This window comes from Cavia porcellus, unplaced genomic scaffold, assembly GCF_034190915.1.
Source record: "Cavia porcellus strain 051 isolate PalLab524CR breed Dunkin Hartley unplaced genomic scaffold, mCavPor4.1 scaffold_29, whole genome shotgun sequence".
Classification (NCBI taxonomy): Eukaryota; Metazoa; Chordata; class Mammalia; order Rodentia; family Caviidae; genus Cavia; species Cavia porcellus.
Window position 1 is genome coordinate 6375209 of NW_026947512.1, and position 26640 is coordinate 6401848.

The 26640-nt window shown below is 33.2% G+C and overlaps 1 protein-coding gene across 7 annotated transcripts in view; it reads right to left on the minus strand.

Moving 5' to 3' along the window:
* Cep350 (centrosomal protein 350) overlaps positions 1-26640 on the minus strand; it is a 175849-nt gene that overhangs the window by 54992 nt on the left and 94217 nt on the right. For 4 of the 7 annotated variants that reach the window (XM_063239727.1, XM_063239731.1, XM_063239728.1 and 1 more), the window contains 6 exons: positions 20326-20472; positions 16305-16468; positions 9032-9154; positions 7834-8033; positions 2811-3022; positions 340-484 (listed from right to left, as the gene is read on the minus strand). In XM_063239727.1, coding sequence (XP_063095797.1) covers positions 340-484; positions 2811-3022; positions 7834-8033; positions 9032-9154; positions 16305-16468; positions 20326-20472 — 991 coding nt within the window. The remainder of the gene's footprint in view (positions 1-339; positions 485-2810; positions 3023-7833; positions 8034-9031; positions 9155-16304; positions 16469-20325; positions 20473-26640) is intronic. The other 3 variants (XM_063239730.1, XM_013157954.3, XM_063239729.1) reach the window with 2 other exon arrangements.

Below are 26640 nucleotides of genomic sequence, written 5' to 3' on the forward strand. Positions count from 1 at the left end.
TGCTATAATTGTTAAGAACATATAGACCCGTCTCTACAGGAGTTTAGTAATAGAAACCTGCTGGGCAAAGTGTTATAATTTGAGCTGAAAGGTATGACATGCTAAATCACAGAACGCGATGCAACAAAAGTCCACTAATACCTGAAAATAAAAGTTTATCAAGTTTTCTGAATTCAGGAATATAATTACTGACAAACAAATAGATGATTTACACTTGGCAAGAAGAAAGCATTTAGAAATGCAAGAAAGGATGACACTCTATTTATGGTTAGACCAAGCTATGGTTAGACAAAGAATAACTCAAATACTATACTAAGAAAAAGTCATTATTAGCCTTACCTGATTGTGTCATAGATAACGACTCATCAGACCAACTATAACAATGGTAACGGGACTTCAGAGGGAGATGACACTGTCTTCCAGTCCTATGACTTCCTTTGCTTGACTCCTGTTTTGACACAGATGCACAGCTTTTGGGAGGTGACTATTTAAACAGAAAACAAAATGAGAATTGTTCTGTGATATAATTGTGAAATTCTATTTAAAATCTGAGATCCTAGCCAATTAAAGAATTTATTTACAAGGTATTTTAAGTAATCATGAAAAAAAACCGAAAAGTTTTACAAATGCTATAAAGACCTTCATTTTTCTTAAAGGCAAAAAAAGAAGTTATGAAAGTGTACTTTTAAAAAATATACAATAGTTGGGTATGGTGGCGCTCACTAGTAATCCTAGCACTCGGGAGGCTGAGGCAAGAGGATCATTGTGAGTTCTAGACCACAGTTTACAAAGTGACCTCAAGGCCAGCCTAAACTGCATAGTGAGACCCTGTCTCATAAAGACCAAAAGATAAATAAATAAATAAAAATATACAATAAATTTAAAAGTGGTTATTGTGTCAGTGGTATTTACCCTTTTAATTTACAAAAATTAAGTATTTATTACTTTTAAGAGAAAGTAAACAGAAATAAGACTGTCTATAAGATTATTATGAAAAACTAATTTCTTCCCTGACATCAAGAGGTAGAATGCCTAAGTTGATTCCCTGGAATAATCACTTTCTATCCCTGTGACTTTCAACAAATTTCTTTAAAACAGGAACTATAGCAATCTACTCAGTTATGAGGATTAGATTAGAATCCATGTAAAGTATTTAGTATACTATGAGCATAGGATAAGTAAGTACTTTTTTATTATAAAACCACTTTGAGACATCACTAATTTTTCTTTTTTTTTTGTCTTTTTCCTTTTTATCGTTACCAGGGATCGAACTCACGACTGCCTGCTTGCAAGGCAGGCACTTATGCCGCTGAGCTAAATCCCCAGCCCCTAGAGACATCACTAATTTTGATTTTGATATATTTTCTTGTAAAAAAAAAAAAAAAACCCTATTTTTTAGTATTCATTTAGTTTGTGGGTATTATGAATAAGATGCTAGTAGAATGTAACAGATTTACAGAAACTTAGAAACTAATAAGATGGTGATAAAATGCACAGTTGGTTACATATTCCTAGAAGGTAAAAACTGTGGTAATAGGAGATTATTTATATAAGCCTATTATTACCACATAATAAATTTAAAAATCAGGGGCTACGGATTCAGCTTGGCAGCATGATCGCCTGCCTGACAAGTGCTAGGTTGTGAGTTCAATCCCTGGTACCAAAAGAAAAATAAATAAATAAATTTAAAAATCACCAACACAATAACTCAATTGGAAGACTTTTATCATCTAAAAAGTTTTTCAAATATGTACATAAGTACACAGCAATATATGGAATCAGCTCTTCACTGAACAAAAAATGATTTTCCTCCAAATCTTTCAGGTAGCATATAACACATATGACTAATTTTTCTTTTTTTTTTTCATTTTTATCGGTACCGGGTATCGAACTCATGACCGTCTGCTTGCAAGGCAGGTGCTTATGCCGCTGAGCTAAATCCCCAGCCCCTTGACTAATTTTTCAATGGTAGATATGCAGTTAATTCTTTATATTCATGTTAAAAATGAAAATTCTTAAGAAAGATATTCCAATTTTAAAAAAACTGTTCACTAAGTTTTAATGTTATGCTAATTTCTTGATATATTTTATAAAATAAAGTTTAAAAAGTTTCTATAGTGAAGTTTTATCACCAAGTTTTTTTTGTTGTTTTTTTTAAAATTTTTTTAAAACTTTTTAAACTTTTTATCGGTACCAGGGATCAAACTCACGATCGCCAGCTTGAAAGGCAGGTGCTTATGCCGCTGAGCTAAATCCCCAGCCCCCCAAGTTTTTTTTTTAATCTATATGGTATAGATTGAATTAAAGCCAGTACGGAAAATCTTTAATAATGAGCACTATTCTAACTTACATGCTTCAGATTTGCTTTAAGGCAATAACATTATTATTTTCATTCTGATTATGAGTGGCCAAGCATTTCTGGATTATATTAAACTATAATACAGGAACTCTGCTATGGGCTAAGATCTTACTGTTTTTAGGACAAAACACAGATTTCAGGAAGGACTTACACTATTCCCACCAATTATCTTTATTAAAGACTTTAAAAGTTCATACATAGTCAATATTAATAGATTTGAAAGCATATAACTTTATAACTGCCATTAAAACTATACTTCATATATTTATAAATCTATAAGCTAATAAAAACTTTATTTCTATTCAACATGTTAGATATTGCATCTCACAAATATGGGGAGCTAATGCTGTCACTAGTGGGAATAAAATAACCATTCAAACAACCAGTAAAATAATACACCTCTCAGACAAGCTCTTACTAAGGAAGCTTGAAGATATAAACATTAACTTACATGTTTACTAGGAGAGGTGGAAGATTCTAGTTCCTGTGAATAAACCATTTCTTCAGTAAGTATGCTATGATCTGGACTCCCTTGCTGCTCCTGCCCTACAGACTCGGGTGTTACATATATACCAGCAGGGCTGCCTAATTCTTCTGGAATCGAGCTTTCATCATTCAGATGATTGTAGGACGGTAAAGGAGATTCCTCTTCACTTACTATTTCTAGAAAAACAAGAAAAAATACATAAAACCATAAAAATTTTCGTTAGAGAAACTAAACTCTTACACTTGATGTAGCATAAACTCACTGTCTGCATCTAAGTATAATTTCTTTACTTTGTCACAACATCTACTACAGAGTCTGTTTAATTAAGAACTTTGACTGACACTAACGAGGGAAGATAGCTATCATACAATCAGCAAGGACAGTGACTGGCAATCTTAACTGCGAGAATGCAGAGCAATTATGACTCTCTTATATTTCTTTGGCAATGCAAAGTGTTCCAACCATTTTGGAAAAATAATTTTATGCTACTTGAAAAAGATCAGAACATGTCATATTCTATGATCCAGCAAATCAATTTCTAGATATATATCCTATAGAAACCTTGCTTATATAAAGCAGAATTTCTTCATACTTATTGGCAGGATTGGTATAATAGTCAAAAACAGTAAGAAAACCAAATTATCTAGTGATAATAAGTTAACTAAACTTTGGTGTACTTATACAGTAGGACGTACACAGCACTACAAATGAAGAAGCCAGAGATGAAAACATCACCGGGGGTATACTATGTATTTTATTAGCATTTTTAGAATTCTTAGTAGCACTGTCTCATCTCCAGAATTTCCTGTCTATTGTAGATTCTGTTATTCCTAGAAAAACAAAAATATGTTTGACACTAAACAGAAAAATTTTCACTTATACTTATATAATCTTAAAATATACATTGTTTTGTTTCACTGCTTCCATAAGTTACAATGCCTCAAAAGGATTAGGTTATAATACGCTTTGTATCTATCAGTAAAACAGTTTTAAGATCTGTAATGGTCTCCTGGACCTGAAAATACAGTCTGCACAAAAAAATGTATACACACTTCAGGAAAAGAAAAACAGTATGGTTTTTTCTTTTTTAAAGATGCTGTTACTTTCATGGGGGACCCTAGAGGATATTGTACATTGCAGAAAACCCACTACACTGCTGGCCCTTGCATATGAAGCAATCTCAATGACCAAGATTACCCAAGCAGCACTTCATCACACTAATAAATGTCGGGAAGCTAAGAGTCACCACTTTAAGCACCTCTTGCAATTACAGAGGACAAAGGTAACTTATGTTAACTTCATGATGTCTCAATAAACTTAGTATTAAAATATTTACATGTTTTTCTTTTCCTGAAGTGTGTGTGCATTTTTTGGTGTCTGTACATTTATAAAATAAGTTTAGTTAAAATAATAAGTATCTGTATCCCAAATGATATTTTACTTTAAGAAACAGGATGACAGGACATTTAAAAACATCTCCTTGAAAAGCTACCTTTCTTTTTGGGGCAGTACTACAGATCAAACTCAGAGCCTTGTGTATGGCAGGCAAGGATTTTATCATTGAGTTACATCTTTACACCTAAAAACTAATTTCTAAATGTTTTATATGGTAGTATAATCAGAATGAGTGAATGAATTCTAAACATCAAGAATAACTCATCTATACAAAGGCAGTACTGAAAATGGTTTAGAAAATGTCTAAATTTTAGTAGAAGAGAATGCATTCCTTTACATTTCTACTTTATAACTCTGAAAGTAGGTATTTGAGTTACATATACACATTTTAAAATTTCACAATATGAAACACTGTAAAGGAGAAAAAGTCACCTGAACCACTACCTCCTCCAATCAGAAGTTTATACAGATGAAATTTTTTTTGTCTTTTTCCCTGATTAAAAATTTTAAAAGTAGTAGCCGGGCATGGTGGTGTATTCCTGTAACCCTAGTACTCTGGAGGCTGAGGCAGGAGAATCACAGCTGAGTTCATGGCCAGCCTGGGCTACATAGTATGTTTAAGAACAGCCTGAACTATGTAGCAAGACCCTGTTTCAAAACAGACAAACAAACATACAACAACAACAAATTTTGTAAAAAGTACTGTAGAAGAACAGAAGTTAGAAATAACAACTTCAGACAATATGGAAGGATAAAAGTGATTATTTTATATACTCATCCCTCACCACTTCCATCTGTTCAACTTCCATACATCTCAAAGGTAAACCAGTGGTGGCCAACTCTGGTTAGAGTATGTGCCTTTATGCACCTTTCCCCCTATTTTTTGACTTAAAAAAAAAAAAAAAAAAAAAAAATATATATATATATATATATATATATATATATATATATATATATATATATTTAAAGACAGGGTCTTGCTATGTAGTTCAGATTGTCTTTGAACTCACTTGGTAGCCCAGGCTGGCCTCAGACTGGAGGATTCACCTACTGGGAGGACAGGCATACACCACCATACCAGGCTTTAAAATTAATTTTTTAAAGTCATGGTAAAACACTCACAAAACTAACTGCCATCATCATTTTAAAGCATGTAGTTCAGCAGCATTAAGTACATTCATACTATGTGCAACCATTACTACTGTCATCTCCAGAATTTTATCATCATCCCAAACTGAAACTCTAATAATTCTACATCCTCCAAATCCCCAGTCCCTGGCCACCATCCTTCTACTGTCTGTCTACAGATCTGACTACTTGTAGGTACTTAACTAGTTTATTTCATTTAATATAATGTCCTCAAGATTCACTCATGTAATAACATTGTCAGAATTTCTCCTTCCTTTCTATGGTTGAATAATATTCCATCATATGCATCTGCCATATCTGAATATCCAGTGTACACTTGGGTAGCTTTCATGTTTTGGCTACTACAATAAAGCTGCTATAAACATGCCTGCACAAATATCTCTTTGAGAACCTGTTTCAAATCTTTTGAGTATATACTCAGAGACAGAACTGTTGGGATTCCATAACAATTCTATTTTTTAGGGTTTATTTTTTTAGCTGTTTATAGAGAAACTATAACCTGCTGTGCACAAAGATTTTTAATTTCTCCACATCCTTGCCAACACTTTTTATCATTTTTCTTTTTCAAAGTCTTTGAGGTGGTAGCTGATTGAATTCCTGATTTCTGAATTACCACTTAACACTTATATGTGAACAGGAGACTGGCAAAATTTAGATGCCTTTAAAGAAATGTTAATTATTGGCCAATTTTTGTCATTATTTTTAAAATACAGACATGCCTGCATAGTATTATTTCAGTCAAACATGACATATATAACAGTAATCTCAGATTACCTAATGATGTCACAGCTGTTGTAAAGTCATAGTATAACTCATTATTTATGTGTTTGTGGTAATGTGGATGGAGACAAACCTATGGTGCTGCTAGTTACAGTATACAGAAGCATAGGACATACAATTAAGTATTGTATACAATATTTTATAAAGATCATCAAAGATGACATTAGTGGTTTATGCATTTACTATACCATACTTTTTATTATCATTTTAAAATGTACTCCTTCTGCTTATTTAAAAACTGTCATAAAACAATATGCTATGTTATGCCTGCAGCAGCTTCATACAGCTTGTGTTTATACTTGATATAATCAAGAGAAGAGATCATGTCAAATGTCTGAATTATAATATCTAGGTCTGTGTATCTAGGGTTATGAATACACACTCTATGATGTCCATACAATGAAGAAAATTATCTAACCACATTTCTTACAACACATCCTCATTGTTAACTGATGCATGACTCTACATCCTATTTACTAAAAGTGACAAAAGTAAAAACTTTGTAAAATGCACCATATGCATGCACCAATATGGTATGCTCTAAAGCAGTGATCATAAACTTTTTATTGATTTCAATGATACACACGGCTCGCTGTGGCACATATGCCACCAATTCACTACCACTGCTCTAGAGTAACAGTACTCATAATTTTTGGCTCAGGATCCCTTCATACTTTAAAAAATTAGTGAGGACTCCAAAGAGTTTTAGTTTATGTAGTTATGGATATATGTGTCAGTATTTATCACACTAGAATTAAAACTGAAAAATGTTTCAAATAATTTATTCAGGAAAGCACTAATAAACCTATTACATATTTGTATGGATAGCATTTAAAGTTTTTTTAAATAAATATATTCTTCCATAAAAGCTTAGTTACACAAGAGGAATAGTTTTCACTTTATTAATAAATACTGCTAATGTCTACCATAAAAGAGAATGCTTGTATATGCTTTTGTATTCAACCAGTGGCAATATGTTGTAGTTGAAACATATGCAGAAAAATCCATCCTCCACAAATATATAGTTAGAAAAGGGAGATTTCTAAGAATATTTATATATGTGTATTCTTTTTGATGTATACCAAAACTTGCTAAGTGGAGGTTTCTTAAATGTTAACTATAATAGATCCTTAAACTATATTAATAAACTTCTCATGATTTGTTACATTAAAATCTAAACATTAGTCATCATATTGATTTAAAATAGACATATTTGTTGAAGTGCAGCTCAGTGGTTAAGTCTACTCAGCATGCATGAGGACCTGAGTTCTATACTGAGCAAAACAAGAGTAAAAAACTACATGCCTGGGTTTTTTTCCCCCTTGTATGTATTGATTGTTAAAGCCAGAAGAGATCTTTGTAAAAAGATCTTAGCTACTGGGGTACAATTTCTTTACTAGCCAAAGGAGTAAGAAGGGTCTCATTTTCCAATTGACAAAACGTTGGTAAGCCGTCTTTTCTAAAAAAATTTACCCATTTCTTCCAAGTTTTCAAGTTCATACTGATGAAGAATTATTCCTCATACTTTATCTTTCTGAGTTTGGCAGCATGTATAGTTGTATTGCTTTCTTCATCTTTAATCATTAACATCGTAAAGAGAAATAAAATGTCTTCCAAATATGTTAGGCCTTATTTTGTAATATGAAAGGTTAGTATTTATTACCTTTCTGTTCTATTCTCTGGTCTTCTGATTGTTTCTTAGGAGTTTTGGATTTTATTAATTCTTTGTCCCAGGCAGCTAAAGCTTGTTTTTCCATTTGACGAATTTCAGCTTCTTCTGCATCCAAACGGCGCTTCCACTCCAGGAGCTCTTCTGCATGTTGTCGTCGTTGCATTAATTTTTGTTCTCGCTTTGTCAGAAACCTGTGATCACACCATAAAGAACAGTTATAGAAGAAATCTATATGCAGAGATCCCTTTGAAAGCTCTCTCAGCACCTTAACAAGCTGTGCAAAAGCAGAACATTCACACTATTCCTCTCTAAAAAAAAAGTATGAAATAACAAAGTTTGATGAGTTGACTTATTCAGAAAATGAGAGAATTTTGTTTTACATATAATGTTTCATAAGATTAGGAAAAATAGTGGAAAATTTAAAAAATCTCTAGGACACACGGACAATCATGACTAAAAATGTTAATACATAAATTCATTTTTATAGGTGGTTCTTTTTTGTAACAAATGATACATTTATCCTGAAAGCTCAGACCAGAAAATACACAAAACCCAAAACAATGAAGACCAAAAACAACAACAAAAACAAATGTCAAAGCTTCAAAACAAGCAAGCAAACAAAAACGTTTTTATCTCTTTTCAAATTTTTCTGGCTTTGCTTCAGTTCTAGTCAGTTTGGTTCCTATTACCTAAGAGATACAACGTTAGGTGATAAATCATTTTTCCATATTGAGAATACATCACCAGTCAAACGTCTTGAGTGAAAGTATGCATTAAATGTCTAAAATTTCTCAATTTAACCCAATTTCTGAAATTAAATAGCCAGGCATATCTTAGGTGCAACAGATTGAGAAATTACTAATCTGATTACATCAGAGGCTACAAACAAACTCTTAAAATGTAAATGGCATGTCTAAACGAAATATGGGCTACTCATATTATTGGTATTAAATCTATAGCAGTAAATAACCAACAAAAATGCATTCACATATCCAAAAATCAATCAACAGCACAAGCAGAACTGTCATTTCATTTCTTGAATAATCATCATATCAAATTAATAGTAAAATCTACATATTTGACAAGAGGCCTCCACACTGTTAAAAAAAAAAGTGGAAAAAAAGCAAACAAAACATAAAGAACAGAGCATGCTCTATCAAAGAGTGCACTGAAAAAGGTGCAAAGTTACCTGACCAACTGGTTGTAGATATACAGCTGGAATTTGGGATGAAGGTTGGGAAAACAGACACTGAGAGAGGCCCAGTGATGAGACGTAAAGACAGAGAAGAAGTAGTGAACAGGAGAGCAGTGTCTACAAAATAAGGAGGAAGATTATAAAAACCAAGAGATCAAGAGGCAGGAAGAATGAGAAAGGGAAAGTGTTTTAAGGTCTGAGTGAAGAACTTTCAATATGCTTCCTAACAACATTATAAACTACTCAGAATAAATGTTATACGATGTATAGTATAAAAAGAGTATTTCTATACATTTTTAGTTAAATCTACTTATCTTTGAGTAAGGTAATGAGAAGAACAATGTGGGGCTAAGTAAATTTTTAAATAAGCTTTAAAACAGAGCACAATAATGGCCATGAACCTCATTTAGCAGCAATTCTACATACATGTGCAATTCTAAGCAACTAATTTTTAAATCTGTACCTTGTCATGTACTTTAAGTTTGAACTTAAAAAGTACAATTTTCCTTACCTAACCTTACCATCATGATCTAGTTTCAAAATATTAATTCAGTAAAAACAAATTAAAGAAAAATACCTCATTAACCTCTAAACATAAAACTGTTAACAGGATCTACTGGAGTTATCTTGTCCAAATCTAACAAATCACCTAAATTAATACTATTGAAATAAATACCCATTTTATCATCACGTTATACAATTAAGAATAAAGTGAGCTGGTCTCAACGAACACTGTCCGTTAAAAATATACAACAGATAGCTCAATTATAAAGGTTAAAGGCAACAAAATTTCACATGTTAAAATTATATACTTTTTTTAATGCATGTGCTGAAAAAGTGAGCACTATACACATTTTAAAAGTCCAATTTTTTCTTTTGCAGTAACAAATGGCCATTACATATGTGTATGAAAGGATAAATCAGTCTAGTAATAATTCAGAAAGGTTATTCTTTGACAGAGCATGCTCCTGTTCACATGCACACAAGAAGTCATACGTCAAGGCACCATTTATTGCCTTGGAAGGGCAAGGAGGAGTATCAGTATGCCTAGAAGTGAGAAAATCTAAGTATAAATCCAGCCACTTACTTGGACCTTAAAAAGTATGTTTAATCTTATCTACACATACCTTTAGATAACAGACTATTTTAATCTTCATTTTCTCACATTTGGTACTTTATCTTTCCTTCATCTACTTACACATGTATGTGCGTGCGCACGCGCACGCACACACACAGACACACACACACACACACACACACACACACACACATACACACACCCCTGGATTGACTTTTCTGCACAGAAGCTCAAAGAAAAATATTTTTGCAAATTTTAGTAAGACTAATTTTCCTTGCCATTCTTTAAAAATGTTTAATAAACTTATTTTGATGCTAATTATCAAAATATTATAAAATAACAAATGTACATGGCAAAAGGTTCAAAAAATCTACTCATAACACTCATGTATCACCCACCCTCTTGAGTATATAACTGCTACATGCATGCATGAGCTAGTACAAAAAGTAAAATAATATTGGAACATGTGAAATAAACTATAAAAGTATGTAAGTTAAATTTCTTGCCCAGCCCAATGTATAGAACAATAACTTTCTCTATTAGAATAAGAACTGACATTAACTTTTCATTTATAAAAATTAAGCATTATCAAATGCTCTAGTCTAGAAATGAGCAGAAGAAATGACTGATAGCAAATGAAAATAAGAAACAGTGTAAGTTTAACTTAATCATAAAGCTACAATTCCTTCCCAAAAACATATTTCCTTATTTAACATAAGTAACATTCTAGAACTAATAGCACTTTTAAAACGCTGAATAAAAGTTGAGATAAAAGAAGCAGTGCTTCATACTTGAGTTAATAATCCATTAAGGTACAGCATAGGTAAGAAGTAAAATTTGTGAATGATGGAGACATAAATGTCTACTAATAGAAAATGCCTTTACTAAAGGAAAATGATACTGATACTGTTTATAGTTGATGTCAAGGCACTGCCTAATAAGGATTTTGATGGTAAGAGAATTGGCTATGATTAGAAATACATTTAGTATAGTATGAAAATCATTATATTTTTATGTTTCAATTTAGGGAATTAATGAATAATTAATTTGCTTTTAAAGTCACACTTTTACATAAATTTACACTGCACTGATATAGGACTCTGGTAATGAATGGTTTAGCATTCCCTAATTTTAACAAATACTATTTAGAAGGATAAGTTTCTATTAATGATAACATCATTAAAGCTTTCAAAAATTTATGAAGTTGAAAGCAGATAAGGCTAACTTTAACCTTAGCTGGCTGACCTTCAGAGAGAATTGATTCTAGCTCTGTCATTCTGCTATGTCTTATGACCTGAGTCAAGTTACTTAATCTTTTTTTTTTTGTCTTTTTCGTTTTTATCGGTACCAGGGATTGAACTTACGACTGCCTGCTTGCAAGGCAGGTGCTTATGCCACTGAGCTAAATCCCCAGCCCCAAGTTACGTAATCTTTGTGGGCTTCAAATTTATTCATATTAAACCAAAGTGACTTCCCTAAGAACCTTCTAGTTCTGAAATTTTATGACTCTTGCTACAAATACTTCCACTTTTTTCCTCCCACTGGGCTAATGTAATTGAGACAGTATTCCAACTGATTATAAAATAATATTATAAAGAAACGAAATTATCTAAACTTTACCTATTTAGTATTTATTCATTCATTTATTTTATTTAATTTTTCAGTTCTGGGGATTGAACCCAGGACCTTCACACTGAGCTACATTCCTAGCCCTTCATGTTTTTATTTTTATTTTAAGACGGGGTTTTACTAAGTTGCTAAGATTCCAAGTTGTCCAAGTTGGGCAACTTTTTTTGGGACTTTGGTTTGGAACTTTGCTATCCTCTTGTGTCAGCCTCTAAAAGTGCTGTGATTTCACATCCAGCTCTAAACTTTAAGTGAAACTTCAAGGTCTAAAATCATTCACTTCAAGGCCAGGGATTTAGCTCAGCAGCATAAGCACCTGCCTGGCGAGCACGAGGTCATGAGTTCGAACTCTGGTACCAAATAAATAAATAAATAAGTAAATATCATTCACTTCTGAAAGATACTAAACAAAACAAACAAAAATTTAATACCTTAAATGTTTTTATACATGCTTATGGATTTTTAATTCTTTAATTCTATATTGTAAGTAAAAAATGGAACACAGAACTTTACATTTTTAAAGAAGATTCTTTCAAATCTTTAATAATATTAAAAAAAGTGGATACAGATAATGATAGTGCTGACCTAAAAGAAAATTCAGTTTAGTGTTTTTTCCTTTAGCAAAACCTATTTTATTACTTAAAATACTTTACTACTTAATAATTTTCATACTCTTAGGCCAAGTAATATAGTACATTCTTTTTGACCTAAGGACCACAGAAAATAGAAATATATTATCATACTATCAGGACTTACTTACCTACTACACTTTGACTAGAACCTTTTCTAAGGCAATTGTCAATTTAAAACAATGATATTTAATACTTTAAAGTAATTCTAATTGAGAAGTCTTTAATGGAATATCACACCCTCCTTCAAAAATTCTTAATTTTTTCACTCAGCAGATTAATGGTAGAGATTTCAAAATTCATTAGATAAATTGTATTTTTAGACAGAAAAATGTAAAATACTTATTTGCTACTTTTTGATGAATTATTTAAAGCCAGTTAATTTTGTCATTTTAGTGGTTTTCTAAGCACACTGGGATGTATAAAAGGAATATTTACGATTTTTGTTCCTATTTGTTAATTTTTTTCTAATGCTATCTTGGACTGTGATGAATAGTGAAAGCAAAAAAACAATTATATGATTTTTGTTATTCTTGGTCTTAGCACTTCCTAATTCAAGTTTGAACACTCACTCATGAAAATTTCCCTTCCTTTTTGAATTTCTTTACCAATAGATTAATATGTACACTTTTAAAATGATGTTACCATGCTGCATCCCTCCCCCCCACTAAACTCTGAGGGCAGGATATGTGTTGTCTTCATAATCCTCAGGACCTAGCATAGTCTCACATTCCTCAATAAATTAAGGCTGAGGGACCAAATGTATAATTATTAATATAGAAGACTACAGTGCTTTAAGTACTACAATGCTTGAAGATACTATTTCAGTGTTCCATTTGCTGAGTAAACATTTTTCCTGAATTGGAATTGGCAAATAATAGGAAGAGTCAATTTCATGGCTTTTATTTTTTTAGTACCAGGAATCTAACTCAGGGCCTTGTGCTTGCCAGGCAGTTGCTGTGCCACTGAGCAACGTCCCTGGCCCTCATAGTGTTTTGTTTTATGAGAAAATCCGTCTCGTAAGTATTAGGCAATCCACTTACAAATAATGAAAAACTTTTTCTTGCTTTTCACTATATTGAAAAACAGAAATTATCTGTAAAACATTAATTCAATAAATATGTCAGGGAAATCATTCTGAGATATCTTTACTAGAACATTGAAGTCTTCCTTTAAAAAATCCTTAATTATTAGAAATACAAATTTTAAAGAAGGCATTATTGTCTCAGTGAAACACTAAAAATGACATCTTTCATTGTAGTTAAGAAGTGTCATCACTTCAGAAAAATATATCATAAAAATTACAGTCCAGAGAACCAATAGTAAGCAATGATAGATAATTAAAAAATGTTTACTCAAATGGTAATAAAAGTTGCCTGGAAGGATGATACTTTTTGACAGGTATTTCATAACAACAAACTAGATCTGACTGCTTTGCAAATCCACAGAACAAAAAATACATCACGTGGTCACAAAGTAGCAAAATTTCAAATAATTTTGCTGCTAAGTATCTACTAAGTGACTATAAAAGTAAGCAAAATTCTGTGTATTTTTTGTCTTTTTGAAGCAAAAAAGATAAGAAATCTCTTACCATCTGATGAGAGATGACAAAATAGTAATAGAAGATTTCACGTGATTCATATGTTAAGTTCTATGAAAATACTTACACCATTCAAGCTGGCCTTGAGCTCACTTTGTAGCCCAGGCTGATCTCAAACTTGCAACAATCCTCCTGTCTTAGCCTCCCAAGTGCTGGGATTACAGGTATGCACCACCACACCTGGCAATTCTGTATTTCTTGAGCAGCTATTCTAACATCTTTTGAATGAGATCTGACTAGAAAGTTTTGGTAATATAAGTAGCATTTAAAAGCTAGTTTTCTCATTATTATATTTCAAAGATAAAAAAAAGTGCTTAACAATGATTTTTTCTTTTTAACTCATTATGGTTTTTCAAAATACTCTACCTCAGGCCAGGAATTTAGGTCAGCGGCATAAGCACCTGCCTTGCAAGCACGCAGCCGTGAGTTCGATCCCCAGTACCAAACAAACAAAAACAAAAACAAAAACAAAAAACCAAACCTCTACTTCATCCTCAAATTTCAGCCATTATCCAACCATTTATTTGCACTACCATCTTCCCCCTTCACTCCAACAAATAAAACTGTACTGTTTCAAATAGATCAAGAAATCACTGAATGCTTTGTGGCCTATTTTCAAAAAATTTCTTAAAAGTCTGCTGCAGAAGTTGATAAGACACAGCAAAGTGATAATAGGTAAATTCTAAGTGATTAATATTTTGAAATCTATGGAAATACTTCAGAAAACTTGGAAAAAAGTTAATAAATCCAACTCTGAAATCATTATTTATGATTTTTAAAGCTTTAACCAAATGTAAAATAAGTATCACAGATACTGACCTCACAGAATAAGATTAGCAATTTCTTCTGTAGATATGATTGAATTATTACACTATCATTAAGGGAGACTGACAATGAAGCTTTTATTGCAATACAGGATCAAGGGGTCAATGAAGAAATCATCTCTGAAACTGTTTTCTCTCTAACATTTATCATTCAAGGACATGGCAGACAGATAATAATGTAAATGAGCATTAAAAATTTACAAGAAAGATTCCTCTAATTTTGAATTTAAAGATCTCGGAAGCTACACAGCATGCTTCTGTAGGCTACTGAAAAAGAAAGAAGGCATGTTTAACCTAAATGTCAATCAATTTTATTTTAAGAAACTTAACTTAGCCTATTACATTGAACTCATTAAAAAGGAATATTCATGTATTTGTTAACATTTGTTTTTCACCTACCTGTATATTAATCTTAAAAATTTATCCATTTTAAAGAACTTATTTTCATCATCAATGAATTATTCTTATGAAATGTTTTCTTTTGCAATGAAATACCAATGTATAACTGGGCTTACAGGAAATAAGGATTTCACCTATAAATGTTTAACCATTTAATTAAGTTATAGGTTAACATTATAGATAAATGCAAAACATTATTAAATTTGGTAATGTGTGATACACTGTACATTTGATAATGTGATAATATCTAAGTTTCCTGTGTGGTTCACACTGCTAACCTAAAATGGCAGTCAATAAAAAGTTCAGATAGTGGACTTCAAGAAACCAACGTATGAGGTAGAGCTTACAGAGTCAAAGACTCATATTTGTGTTCTTATTTTCTTATTATTCCATGGTGATACTAAAAATAAAGAAGCTTAATGAAAAATAAAATGCTTAGGATTAGGGCTAGTGGTTAGGGTTAGGTCTACAAGAAGCTAATTTATAACCATATATAATTAAATACATCAAAAAAGTAAATTACCACATAACTGTCATCAAATATGGTCAAAGATTATGTGCAACTATACTACATCTAAGTAGGAAAAGCTTCTTTTCTCTTACACAGAAGCTTTTCTTCCTTACAATGAATTCTTCCTACTCTTAAAAAAAATTCATGAAGTATTTTAGAAGAATATTAGAGTGCCAAATCATTCAACACCCAGGAGGACTTTAGCCTTTCTGCGGTCAGCTAAGCAACTCACACCTACTCACAAGGTTGAAGTTTTACTCTTCTGTTGGAAAATGGCTGAGATCTGTGAAAGAGCAGAAAGATGAGATGCCAACTAAATATATCATTAGTAACTCCTGAAGTTGGTAGACATAGCCTTTCGAAAGGAGAAATGTTGTCATAGGTACACTTGCAAATACTATTTTAGTTTTTTAATAAGAAAGCTTATTAAAATGAAAAAAACCTTTTAAATTAAAATCTACGGTTGACTTCATAATTCTGCTAAAATGCTACTGAATTATAAAATATTTTGTCAATCTAATTTAACGAAGTATATTAAAAATATTATCTATTGCCACAACTTTTGATGTAACTAAACAAGATATTATAAAAATGAATTACTTTTCATCCATGTGGCTTCTCATTTTCTTCAGTTTCTGCATGATGCTACTAGTTTCACTGCTGGAGATTGAAATGGGAGAAGGACTGCGAGTTTCCAAATCAGTTGGACCAGGACTAGTTGCTTTATTATTCTTTGTATCATCATCATCATCAGTATGAGATTCCTGAAAACAAAAAGCAAAATTTTACTGGGCTTTATAAGGACCCTGAAGAGATTTTAAACACTGTCAATTCAGAATTAAGTTTAAACTCAAATCAAATGTTTGTAATAATAACTGAAATTCAGATATTTTGTAAAGGACAAAAATATCATACCTAAAAATGGTTACATCTTTGCTATGTACGTTTTTATCAGAAGTTGGTTGATTGGTTTGCTTTTAATAGAGGAGAGGAGAGGAGAGGAGAGGAGAGGAGAGGAGAGAGAAGAAGGAGAAGGAGGGAGAGAGGGAGGAAGGGAGGGACGGAGCAGGAAAGAAATTCCAACTCCAGAAAAAATCCAAAATCAAGTTGGGAATGGTGATCGAAGTATATAATCCCAGCACTCCAAGAGAGTGAGGCAGGAGGATCACCATGAGTTTGAGGCCAGCGTGGGTTACATAGTGAGTTCAAGGTCAGCCTGAACTACACAGTGAGACCAGTTCACAGAAAACCAAAAAGAAAAGAAAAGAAAACAACAACAACAAAAGGAGGTAAAGAAACCCAAAAACCTTCTATCAGTAATAATCTAGTATCTACATGTCCTCTGATTTTTTAAAGCTGACTCATTCAAAAGGAATTTAAAATGAGACACACTACTTAAAACATACATTATGGCACAAAGAATGAACAGAAAATAAGACTGCTTAAACATCCTGGGGAATAGATTTTTCCATTAAATACTCATTACGAAAAGCAGTATTTTCACAAATTAAAGAAAGTTCATATTGCAACATTTAGGAACTACTGGTTTAATCAATATATTACTTCAGATAACAAAAAGTAAAACCTGAATTGCTTAGAGTATCTTTCATATAAAAATTGTATACTCTTAAATTTTCAGGAAGACAATAGGACTAATCTTGACTGCTTTAATTTTGTGAAAAATGTAGACAAAGCAGAGCCCTTCTTTCTACTCCCTTTCTCAAACAACTCAATTCAAAGATCATTTGATGGAGCAGAACAAGGGAGGTGTACATCAGGGTGGGGGGGTGGGACGGGCCAACAATGGGGTGTCAGAATCTGAGCAGGATGAAGATACCATCTAATGAAGGAGAGTGGCTATGTGGAGAATCAGAGCCCAAGTAGAGCAGTGAGGAAATTCATGGGACAGTAGGCTAGCACATAAAGCCACAAGCACAAACACAGTGAGGAAGGCCTTCACACAAGGAACTTTCTAGCATAGGTGTCAGAACCCAAAAGAGAAAGGAAGGTATAGAGAAGACCAAAGAAGGGTATGAAGAGCAGTCCAACTTAGTGAGCCATAACCCAAAAAAGGGAAAGAAGAATATACGCATAGGGAAGGGGATCAGTGGTTATTAAAAATGGGTTACAAGCCTGATGTGGTGGTACATGCCTGTAATCAGGAGTCTGACAAAGGAAGGTCGCTGAGAGTTCAGGGTCAGCCTAGGCTAAATAGCAAGTTCAAGGCCAGCCTGACATGAAACCTTGACCCCCCCAAAAAAAGGTTATATAGGAGGAATAATAAAACTATTAACTATACTAAGGAAAACGTTAACAATTATCTGTCAGACAGGTGAGTTCCAAAATAGAAAAAACTAGAGTGAACATTATGATGCTGGATTGGAATTGAAAGTAATGAACTTGATTTTACACATACATAAGTCAAGACATAAAATATGTGTGCTTATCTACATCTACATATATTAATATATTTCCTAGATTTTGTTGACTAGGAGAAGCAATACCTGAAAGCAATGAACATACCCAATGCCACATTTCAGTGTTTCAATAAGCCTCCTCGAAATACCAACTTCTAAGGCTAGGCCAAAAGAAGTTTTAAATGAACTTGAAATATATCAAAAAACAAGAGGGGCCAGGGATTTAGCTCAATGGTATAGGCACCTGCCTGACGAGCACAAGATCATGAGTTTGATTCCCAGTACCAAAACAAAACAAAACACCAAGAAAGTTCTCAAGACTGATGGGCTGTACCAAACACAGAAATCTGTATAAAGGAGAGCTACTTTTTATTATTTTCTGTACTTGAGTTGAATTCAGGAATTTTGCCATGAGCGACATCCCCACCCACTTTGCCCCCATCCTTTTACTTGTGATTCTGCTGTCCCCGCCTCCCAAAATATGGGGATTATACATGGCGCCACTATATTCAGCTGTGAAGAAGTTCTTAAAGATCCAATTTGCAACAAATTGAACATCAAACACACAATGATTGCAACAGATTATGTGTGAGTACAACAGGAATTTATGAGTAGATAAAATCACAAATTATATATTCTATATATTACAATATATATTTATAATGTATAATTTATATATTTTTATATATTATAAATAAATATATATTTCATTTATATAGTTTTCCTGCAAAACAATTATAAAGGAAAAGATAGTAACTTTACAGTGAAGTCTGGCAGATACTACCTTAATCAAGTGATCAAGGTGACACTATCAATGGGATTAATCAATATCATGTGCCACCTGATAGACTGCAAGAACATACAGCATCAATTCTGTTATATTCCTTCCACAGATACACAACATGAATTTAATCGTGATAAAACATCAGACAAAACTTAGTTAAGAAACAAATATTCTATCCAGGTGTGATGACACACACCTGTAATTTCTACACTCAGGAAACTGAGGCAGGAGGATTGCTGTAAGTGGAGGCCAGCCTGGGCTACACAGTGAGTTCAGGATCAGCCTGAAACAAATAGCAAGATCGTGTCTTGAAAGAAAGAAAGAAAGAAAGAAAGACAGACAGAAAAAGAAAGTGAGAAATGAACATTCTACAAAATTGTCATATAATCTTTCAACATGTCAAAGTGATGAGAACCAAAGAATTTTTCCATATTGAAGAAGACTAAAGAGACATGGAAACTAAATGCAACATGTCATTCTGCAGTTACTTTTGCTATAAGGAACACTATTCTGACAAACGGAGATGTAAAAAGAGTCTATAGACTCCATATAATAATGTGTCCATGTTAATTTGGCTACTTACTGTAGTATGACTCAGGAAAATGAATTACTTGCACTGTGTTGGAAATTTTCCTTTAAGTTTGAGGTTGTTTCAGAGTAGAGAATAGTGACTTTAAAAATTATAAAAAATTATAGTATGTACTTTTGGGTTTTATACCACTCCATGGACACTTCACAGTACCTTAGAATAGATACAAATTTTGTTCTTGTGAAAATATCTCCTTTTGAGTCCTATTCTAATATTAAAACTAGGTAGCAGAAACAAACATCATATAAAAGAGGAAAACAATCACTACCATTAATTCTGAATATATTTGGACTGTTAAGCAAGATCAAAGCTTTTGGTTCCAATTTAGTTCATGAGTAGAAAATATTTTAAAATAATACATGTATCATGTACCCTTTTCTTTTCTTTTTTTTTCTTTTTCATTTTTATCGGTACCAGGGATCGAACTCATGACTGCCTGCTTATAAGGCAGGCACTTATGCCGCTAAGCTAAATCCCCAGCCCCCTTCTGTGGAAAGGGATGGAGAATTCTCAGTACAGTACAGAAAAAGGCACATATACAAAACTTTAACCTACTGCCAGGCATGGTGTATATGTGTTAATCCCAGTACTTGGGAGCCTGAGGCAGGAAGATTGCTATGAGTTTGAGGCCAGCCTTGGCTATACAGTGAGTTCAATGTCAGCCTGAATTGCATAGTGAGATTCTGTCTCAAAACAAACAAACAAAAGAACTTTATACTACTTCATTATTAATCACACTGTTTGAATATACATAGTTATATTAGAAAATGAGGTAGGATATTAACAAGCTACATGCAACAGAAAATAAACTAATAACTCCATGTAATTTACCAATTTATTCTCCCCTGCAGACTTTAGCTTCTCTTGCAACTTTATAGTGGTCTGTCGGATCCTTTCTATCTCCTCCTGTTGCTTAAGGATCAGTTGTCTTTCTTTCCGAGCTGCCTTATTGGCTTCCTGAAGACGTTTTATTTCTGCCTAAGGTTTGAAGAGTTAGGAAAAGGACTGAGATTTGAAGCGTAAGTCCAAAGTATTATTTTCAAAAGAAAAATCCAATAAATACACATTACAAATATATAAATATAATAGCACTAAAAAAACTTGAATTTAGTGAGGGAAAGTCAGACATAACCCCATTACTCTAAAATTATTTAATATAATCCCTGAATTTAAAAAATTTATAATTAAAACACACTAATAATTTTATGGTCCTTTTTAGACTTAACATATATTATCCACATTTTCCACAATGCTACCTGGTCTTTACATTTTTTAAAGCTGAGTATCAAGTAAGCTTATTAATGTAATGCTAGCTAAACTCTTAGACCCTTATAATTTTTAACTATTTGAAATAATGATTTCGTATCTGTAAGTATTTCATACTATGCAACAGTATGTAAGAGAGGTTAAAAAAAGTAGAACAAACAAGTAAAGGAAGAGAAATCATCTTATGGCCCTTGAAAGATTCAAAACTGTGAGGTTAAGGGCTGGAGATATAGCTCAGTAGCACAGTGCTTGCCTGGCAAGTGCGAGGTCCTAAGTTTGATTCCTAACACCACCCTCCTCCAAAATCTGTGAGGCCACGCATGAGGGCACACAGACTAGAGGATGAGGCAACAGGACTGCAGCTTCAAGTCTAGCCTGGAGACCCTATCACAAAATAAAAAATAAAAAGGGCTGCATATATAGCTCAGTGGTAAACAACTTATCTACCTAGCATGTGAGAGGTGCTGGGTTCAATCCTGCCCCCAAAAAAACTGCTTTCAAAAAAGGATTTTCCCCCACTCAACAATGTTAACAGACACATTTAAGACTATAGTGCACCAATATCTTTCCACACATTTTTGGGTACTAAGTAATTGGGTAAAAGATGATACATTTCACAGTCAACAATTGTTTAAAAAATTTAAGACTTTTATTCAGACTTTTAAAAAATTTATTACAGTAAAAGAACACATTGCCATCAATTCCCTTCAAAATACCCCATGCCCATCCCAAGCCTGGAACACCCTTATCCCATTGTTCTTGCTACTGTTTGAAACAACTCTCTACAAGTTCTCTTTCATAACTGTGTTTAGCTCCTCTGTTGTGGCTGGTTGCCTTAATGCCCTGAATTGATAAAATGGTTACCTTTCATGGTCATTTTAACTTTTGGAAAGAACCAAAAGTTGCACAATGTCAGAAAGAACCACAGCATTTTTATGAGCCTCCCTCCTCTCCTTTGGATAGCAATTGGTAGCAGCATTCACCATATTTTTTTATCACACCTAGGAAATACTCTCAAAGAAGAGAACTTCTACAACTGCTTCAGAAAAGAGCAAGTGTGATGATGTAAGTGTATTCAGAGCAAGGAGCATTAATGGGAAGGTGTCTTTTACTATAACAAATTTGTTAAATGTAAACATTTACCATATAGTTTGATCACATCTCATAAATCTCTATCAATAAAGTAAGCATAACATTAAAAATTTTTACTTTGCATTAAATTGAGAGACTTTTTTGAAACTATCAGAAAATGCAGCAAAGTAGGTAATATTCACATTATAAAACTGCAAATTAACAATTATTAGTACTGTCACATTTTCTCCTAGTTTTAAATTAATAAAGAAACATTACAAATTTGTAATGAATAAAGAAACAAGACACTGCAGAAAAAACTAGTCTACAATACTGTGCTCTTACTCCTTGGAAATAACTGTTATGGAATGTTAAGAAATGTACATTTTTTTCTTTTTAAATTCTTCCACAGATATTTGTACTGCAAAGGAATGTACTGTTTGGGTTGTACATTTAAAATAGTTTGTAAGCAATATATGTATACATTTTGAGTATGACTTTATTTACTAGATATAGTCTCTTTTTTTTTGGTGCTGAGGATTAAACCAAGGGTTTTGTCCATTTGAAAACAGTGCTCTTCGATTGAGCTGAACCCTCAGTCCACATATTGCTTTTGCTATCTCTCCATGTTAATTTACATTCTCTAATACTACGTAAAATTGCACTGGAGGAATATACATTTTACTTTTCCATTAATCACACTATTAGATTTTTAAGGGTTTTTATTGTTTTTTCTTTTTACTATTACAAATAAGCGTATAATAATATTATACTTTTAGTTTTTTGGCAACAAGATCAAATTCTGTGGAGCAGATACTCCTTTTTGGTTTTTTTTTTTTTTTTTTTTTTTTGGTCTTTTTCCTTTTTATCGGTACCGGGGATCAAACTCACGACTGCCTGCTTGCAAGGCAGGCGTTTATGCCGCTAAGCTAAACCTCTAGCCCCCAGCAGATACTCTTTAAAATGTGAGCTACAGGGTTTCCCTGAGGCCTTTTCAGGGAACTCTTATGGGTTGAACTCATCTTAATTCAGACATTACTTGGTCTTTTCCATCACATTCTCTCATAAGTATGCATCAGCTGTGTAATTTTTTTTTTTTTTTTTTGTCTTTTTCCTTTTTATCAGTACCAGGGATTGAACTCACGACGCCTGCTTGCAAGGAAGGCGCTTATGCCGCTGAGCTAAATCCCCAGCCCCAATAACTAGATTTTCTAAAACAGAAGAAATTTGTAAAAAACATGTTTAGATTTTTGCAAACTACCTTATTGGCTGGCTTGACTTTTTTCTTAAAATCATGCACTGGTCAACTGCAAAACATTGGTTCACTGTATTCTTCAGATTTTTCAAAATATTAATACATTTCATTATACTATACTAAAAAATTACACTAATTAATATAACCATTAACTTCAAAAGAAAAATTACATAGCAGATTTGGCAGATATAATCTTTTAAGTTCTGACTTTTGCTTGAAAGCTTGAATTTTATCCCTGGCAACAAACATCATTGGTTGTTTTCCTTGAAGTAACAGGCACATTGTTTATTTCTGAGAAACTAGTGGTCAAATAACCAAATCTTAATAAATGCCTGTGAGTCACTCTTTCAAGTAAACATGATATTCCATGAAAAAAAGTAGCTAATTCAGCCCGCAATTCAAACAGTTGCACAAATACTTTTCCTTGACTTAATCACTTTGAGTTACTCTGATACCCAGCAAATGTGCTTAATTTTAGGTTTCCTATTGTTGTCACAGAACACAAGAAAAGGTCAAATCATAAACTTAAGAAGTTTTACTATCTAGTTAAGACATTATTAAGCAAAGCTTGCTTTTTTAAACTGCAACTATGTGGAAGTGAAGAATATGATAATTATCAACACAATCTGGTGCTCCCAATTTATGCTAAGCCAGTAGTTTTAGTCAGCATTGTTTTTCTGTCACTTAACATAAATGTTGACACAGTGAAAGGGAAAATTCATATTCCAGAGTTTTTCTTCCTGGTGCTAGAAATCAAACCAAGAGCCTCAGGCATGCTAGACAAAGGCTCAGTGAGCTAAACCCTCAGCCATTCTCAAAATCATTACAAAAAGTTTTAATCTTCTAAATCTGTGAAAGGGTCTCAAGGACACCCAGAGTTTCACACAGCCCATTTTGAAATTTCCACTAGCTTATACCTGAGTTTCTGAAGCAATCAATGTATAAATTTATCCAATATGAATTCATAAGATGAGATTTTTTAAAAGGAATTCTAGGGGGTTAGGGTGTGCTTGTTTCCTGCTGTGGTGTGTTCCTCAAAGACTCATGTGTTAAAAGACTTGCTCACTAGCTTGAGTGTTACTGCATGGTGGCAGATTTTTAAGAGGTGGGGAAGTTAGGTAATTGGGGGTATGTGTTCTTGAAAAGCATAACTGGACCTCAGTTCTTCATGTCTCTCTCTCCACCTCCTAGCTCCCTTGACAAGGGCAGCTCTCCTCTCCTTGTGATCCTGCCAAGACATACTTAGCCTCCGCAGAGCTCAAAATCAACATGGACTGCACTCTCTGACACTGTAAGCCAAAGTAAACCTATGATTTTATTACATTGATTTATCTCAGGTGATTTTTATCTCCCTAAGAATAAGTGAATTGTACAAGCTAATTGTTAACTTTATTAAAATGGTTTTGCAATGTTATGTGAATGTTAGTTCAAAGGAGGAAAAAAAAAAGGAGCTTCTCCTTTTGCATAGTCGTACCAAATTACGTATAGACATCTCAGAGTATATATTCTTAAGCTCTGGTATTTTATTTCTATAATGCAATTTTCAAGGTTAGTCATGTTTTGTTTTGTTTTGTTACTGGGAATCAAACTCATGATCTTGTGTTTGAGAGGCAGGGGTTGTACTGCTGAGCTATATCTCTAGCCCAAGGGTAGACATTTGGATCAGGCTATTTTTTTTGCATATTTACTTTTTAAAAGTCTGAAAAATTGCAAAGAAGAAAATGAGCCACTCAAACACCATTGGGATTAAACATATTTATCAGTATGCCCTATTTATTTTAAATCTCTTGTTTCAAAAACCATTACAGATCTTGAATTTCTTCTCCAGAAGTGTAGTTCTGTTATTCCTGTTATCTTTTATAGTTCTGATATATAGTTTTGTGTGATTTCACAGGACATCTACTAATTGATTTCTTTGAAAACTTTACATTAGTGGTGTACTATTATATATCTTTTTTTTTTTTTTTTTTTGGTACCAGGGATCAAACTTACAACTTTGCACTTGCTAGGCAGGCACTTGTGCTGCTGAGCTATATCCCTGGCCTACTATATATATTTTTAAATATTGCTTTTCTATAAAAATTGGATTTAATGCTACACTGTCCAATACGTAGCCACCAGTTACATGTGGATAGCAGCTACTGTACGGGTACAGTTTTGTGTACTCAGAAGTAGAGCTTTTAGAAGATGACTGGATCATGGGTTCACTATACTATGCTGGTTTAATCCACTGTGAGTTCAAGGCTAAATGTGCTGTTAGGGGGCAGCTGGCTAGAGGTGGGTCACTTAAGTATATTCTTGTCCCTGCCCTCTCCCTTCTCTTTCTTTCTCCTTCTTGGTGGCCATAGTGTGAGCAACTTTTCTCTGTCATGTTCTTTTATCACACTGTTTCTGCTTTTTATCACACTGTTTCTGATGGCCACTGGCTGAACCCACTGAAGCTGTGAGCCAAAATAAACCTCTACTTTAAATTGTAGGTGCTGGTTATTTTGTTCTGCTGACAGGAAAGTGAATTACACAACTCTGTTCCTACTGAACACATTATTTCCATTTTCTCCTACAGGTGTGTGAAAGTCTTCTAGAGTGAGCAACAAGAGAGAACTGCTGAGCTATATATTCTCCCTATCCTCAAGTAGGGACAGTAAACTGCTTTCAAAGTAGTTATACCAGTAACACTCGCACCAGCCACACAGAGTTGGGATGATAACAATGGGAACTTAATGCTCACTTTCTTCTGAGCATCTATCAAGTTCTGAAGCAGCAAAGGCAGAAGGCTAAGGAACTAATCTAGAAATCTCTCAAAAGCAGAGCAGAAATCCCAACTCTTTTGTCCTGATTAAAAAAGGGCTAGGGGATTTTAAGTTAAATCCCTAGAGGGCCACAATCCAACACAACATGGCAAAACAGGAGTAGACTGAGCCTTAGCAATGCTGTAACCCAATCTCAATTCAACTCAGGGTTCAGTAGTTTCAGCTTTAATAAAAAACTACTAGTCATGCAACGAATGATATGATTAAAAAAAATTGGAGTTAGCAGACAAAAATGGCCATGAATAGTGTGGTCCAAAACTATAGGAAAAAATAGAAAAATGGATGAAAAGGCAAAGAATTTCAATAAAAAGTGTAATCTCTATAAAACAAGATGGATATTACAGAATTAAAAAGTTATCAAACTGGGAAATCACTGAATTGTCTTAACTATACACTAGACAAAGCAGAAGACATATTAAAGAATTTAAGTAAGTGAATAAAAACTCTCTAAAATGAAACAGAATGTATTTGTTTCAAGAATGAAAACAAAACACCAAAAATATATATGGTAAATGGTCACAAATTTAATTTAAGCCTAATAATAGTCCTCAAAGGAAAGGAGAGAAAGGATGGTGCAGAAGGAAAACATAAAGCAAGTTTTGAATAACTGAAAACGGAAATAACAGATTTAAGAAGCTCATAAAACTTTGAATAGGAGTAACGAAACCATATCTAGATACCTCATGTTAAAACTATTTTTTAAAAAATCAAAAACAGCTGTGTGTGGTCATATATACCTATAAT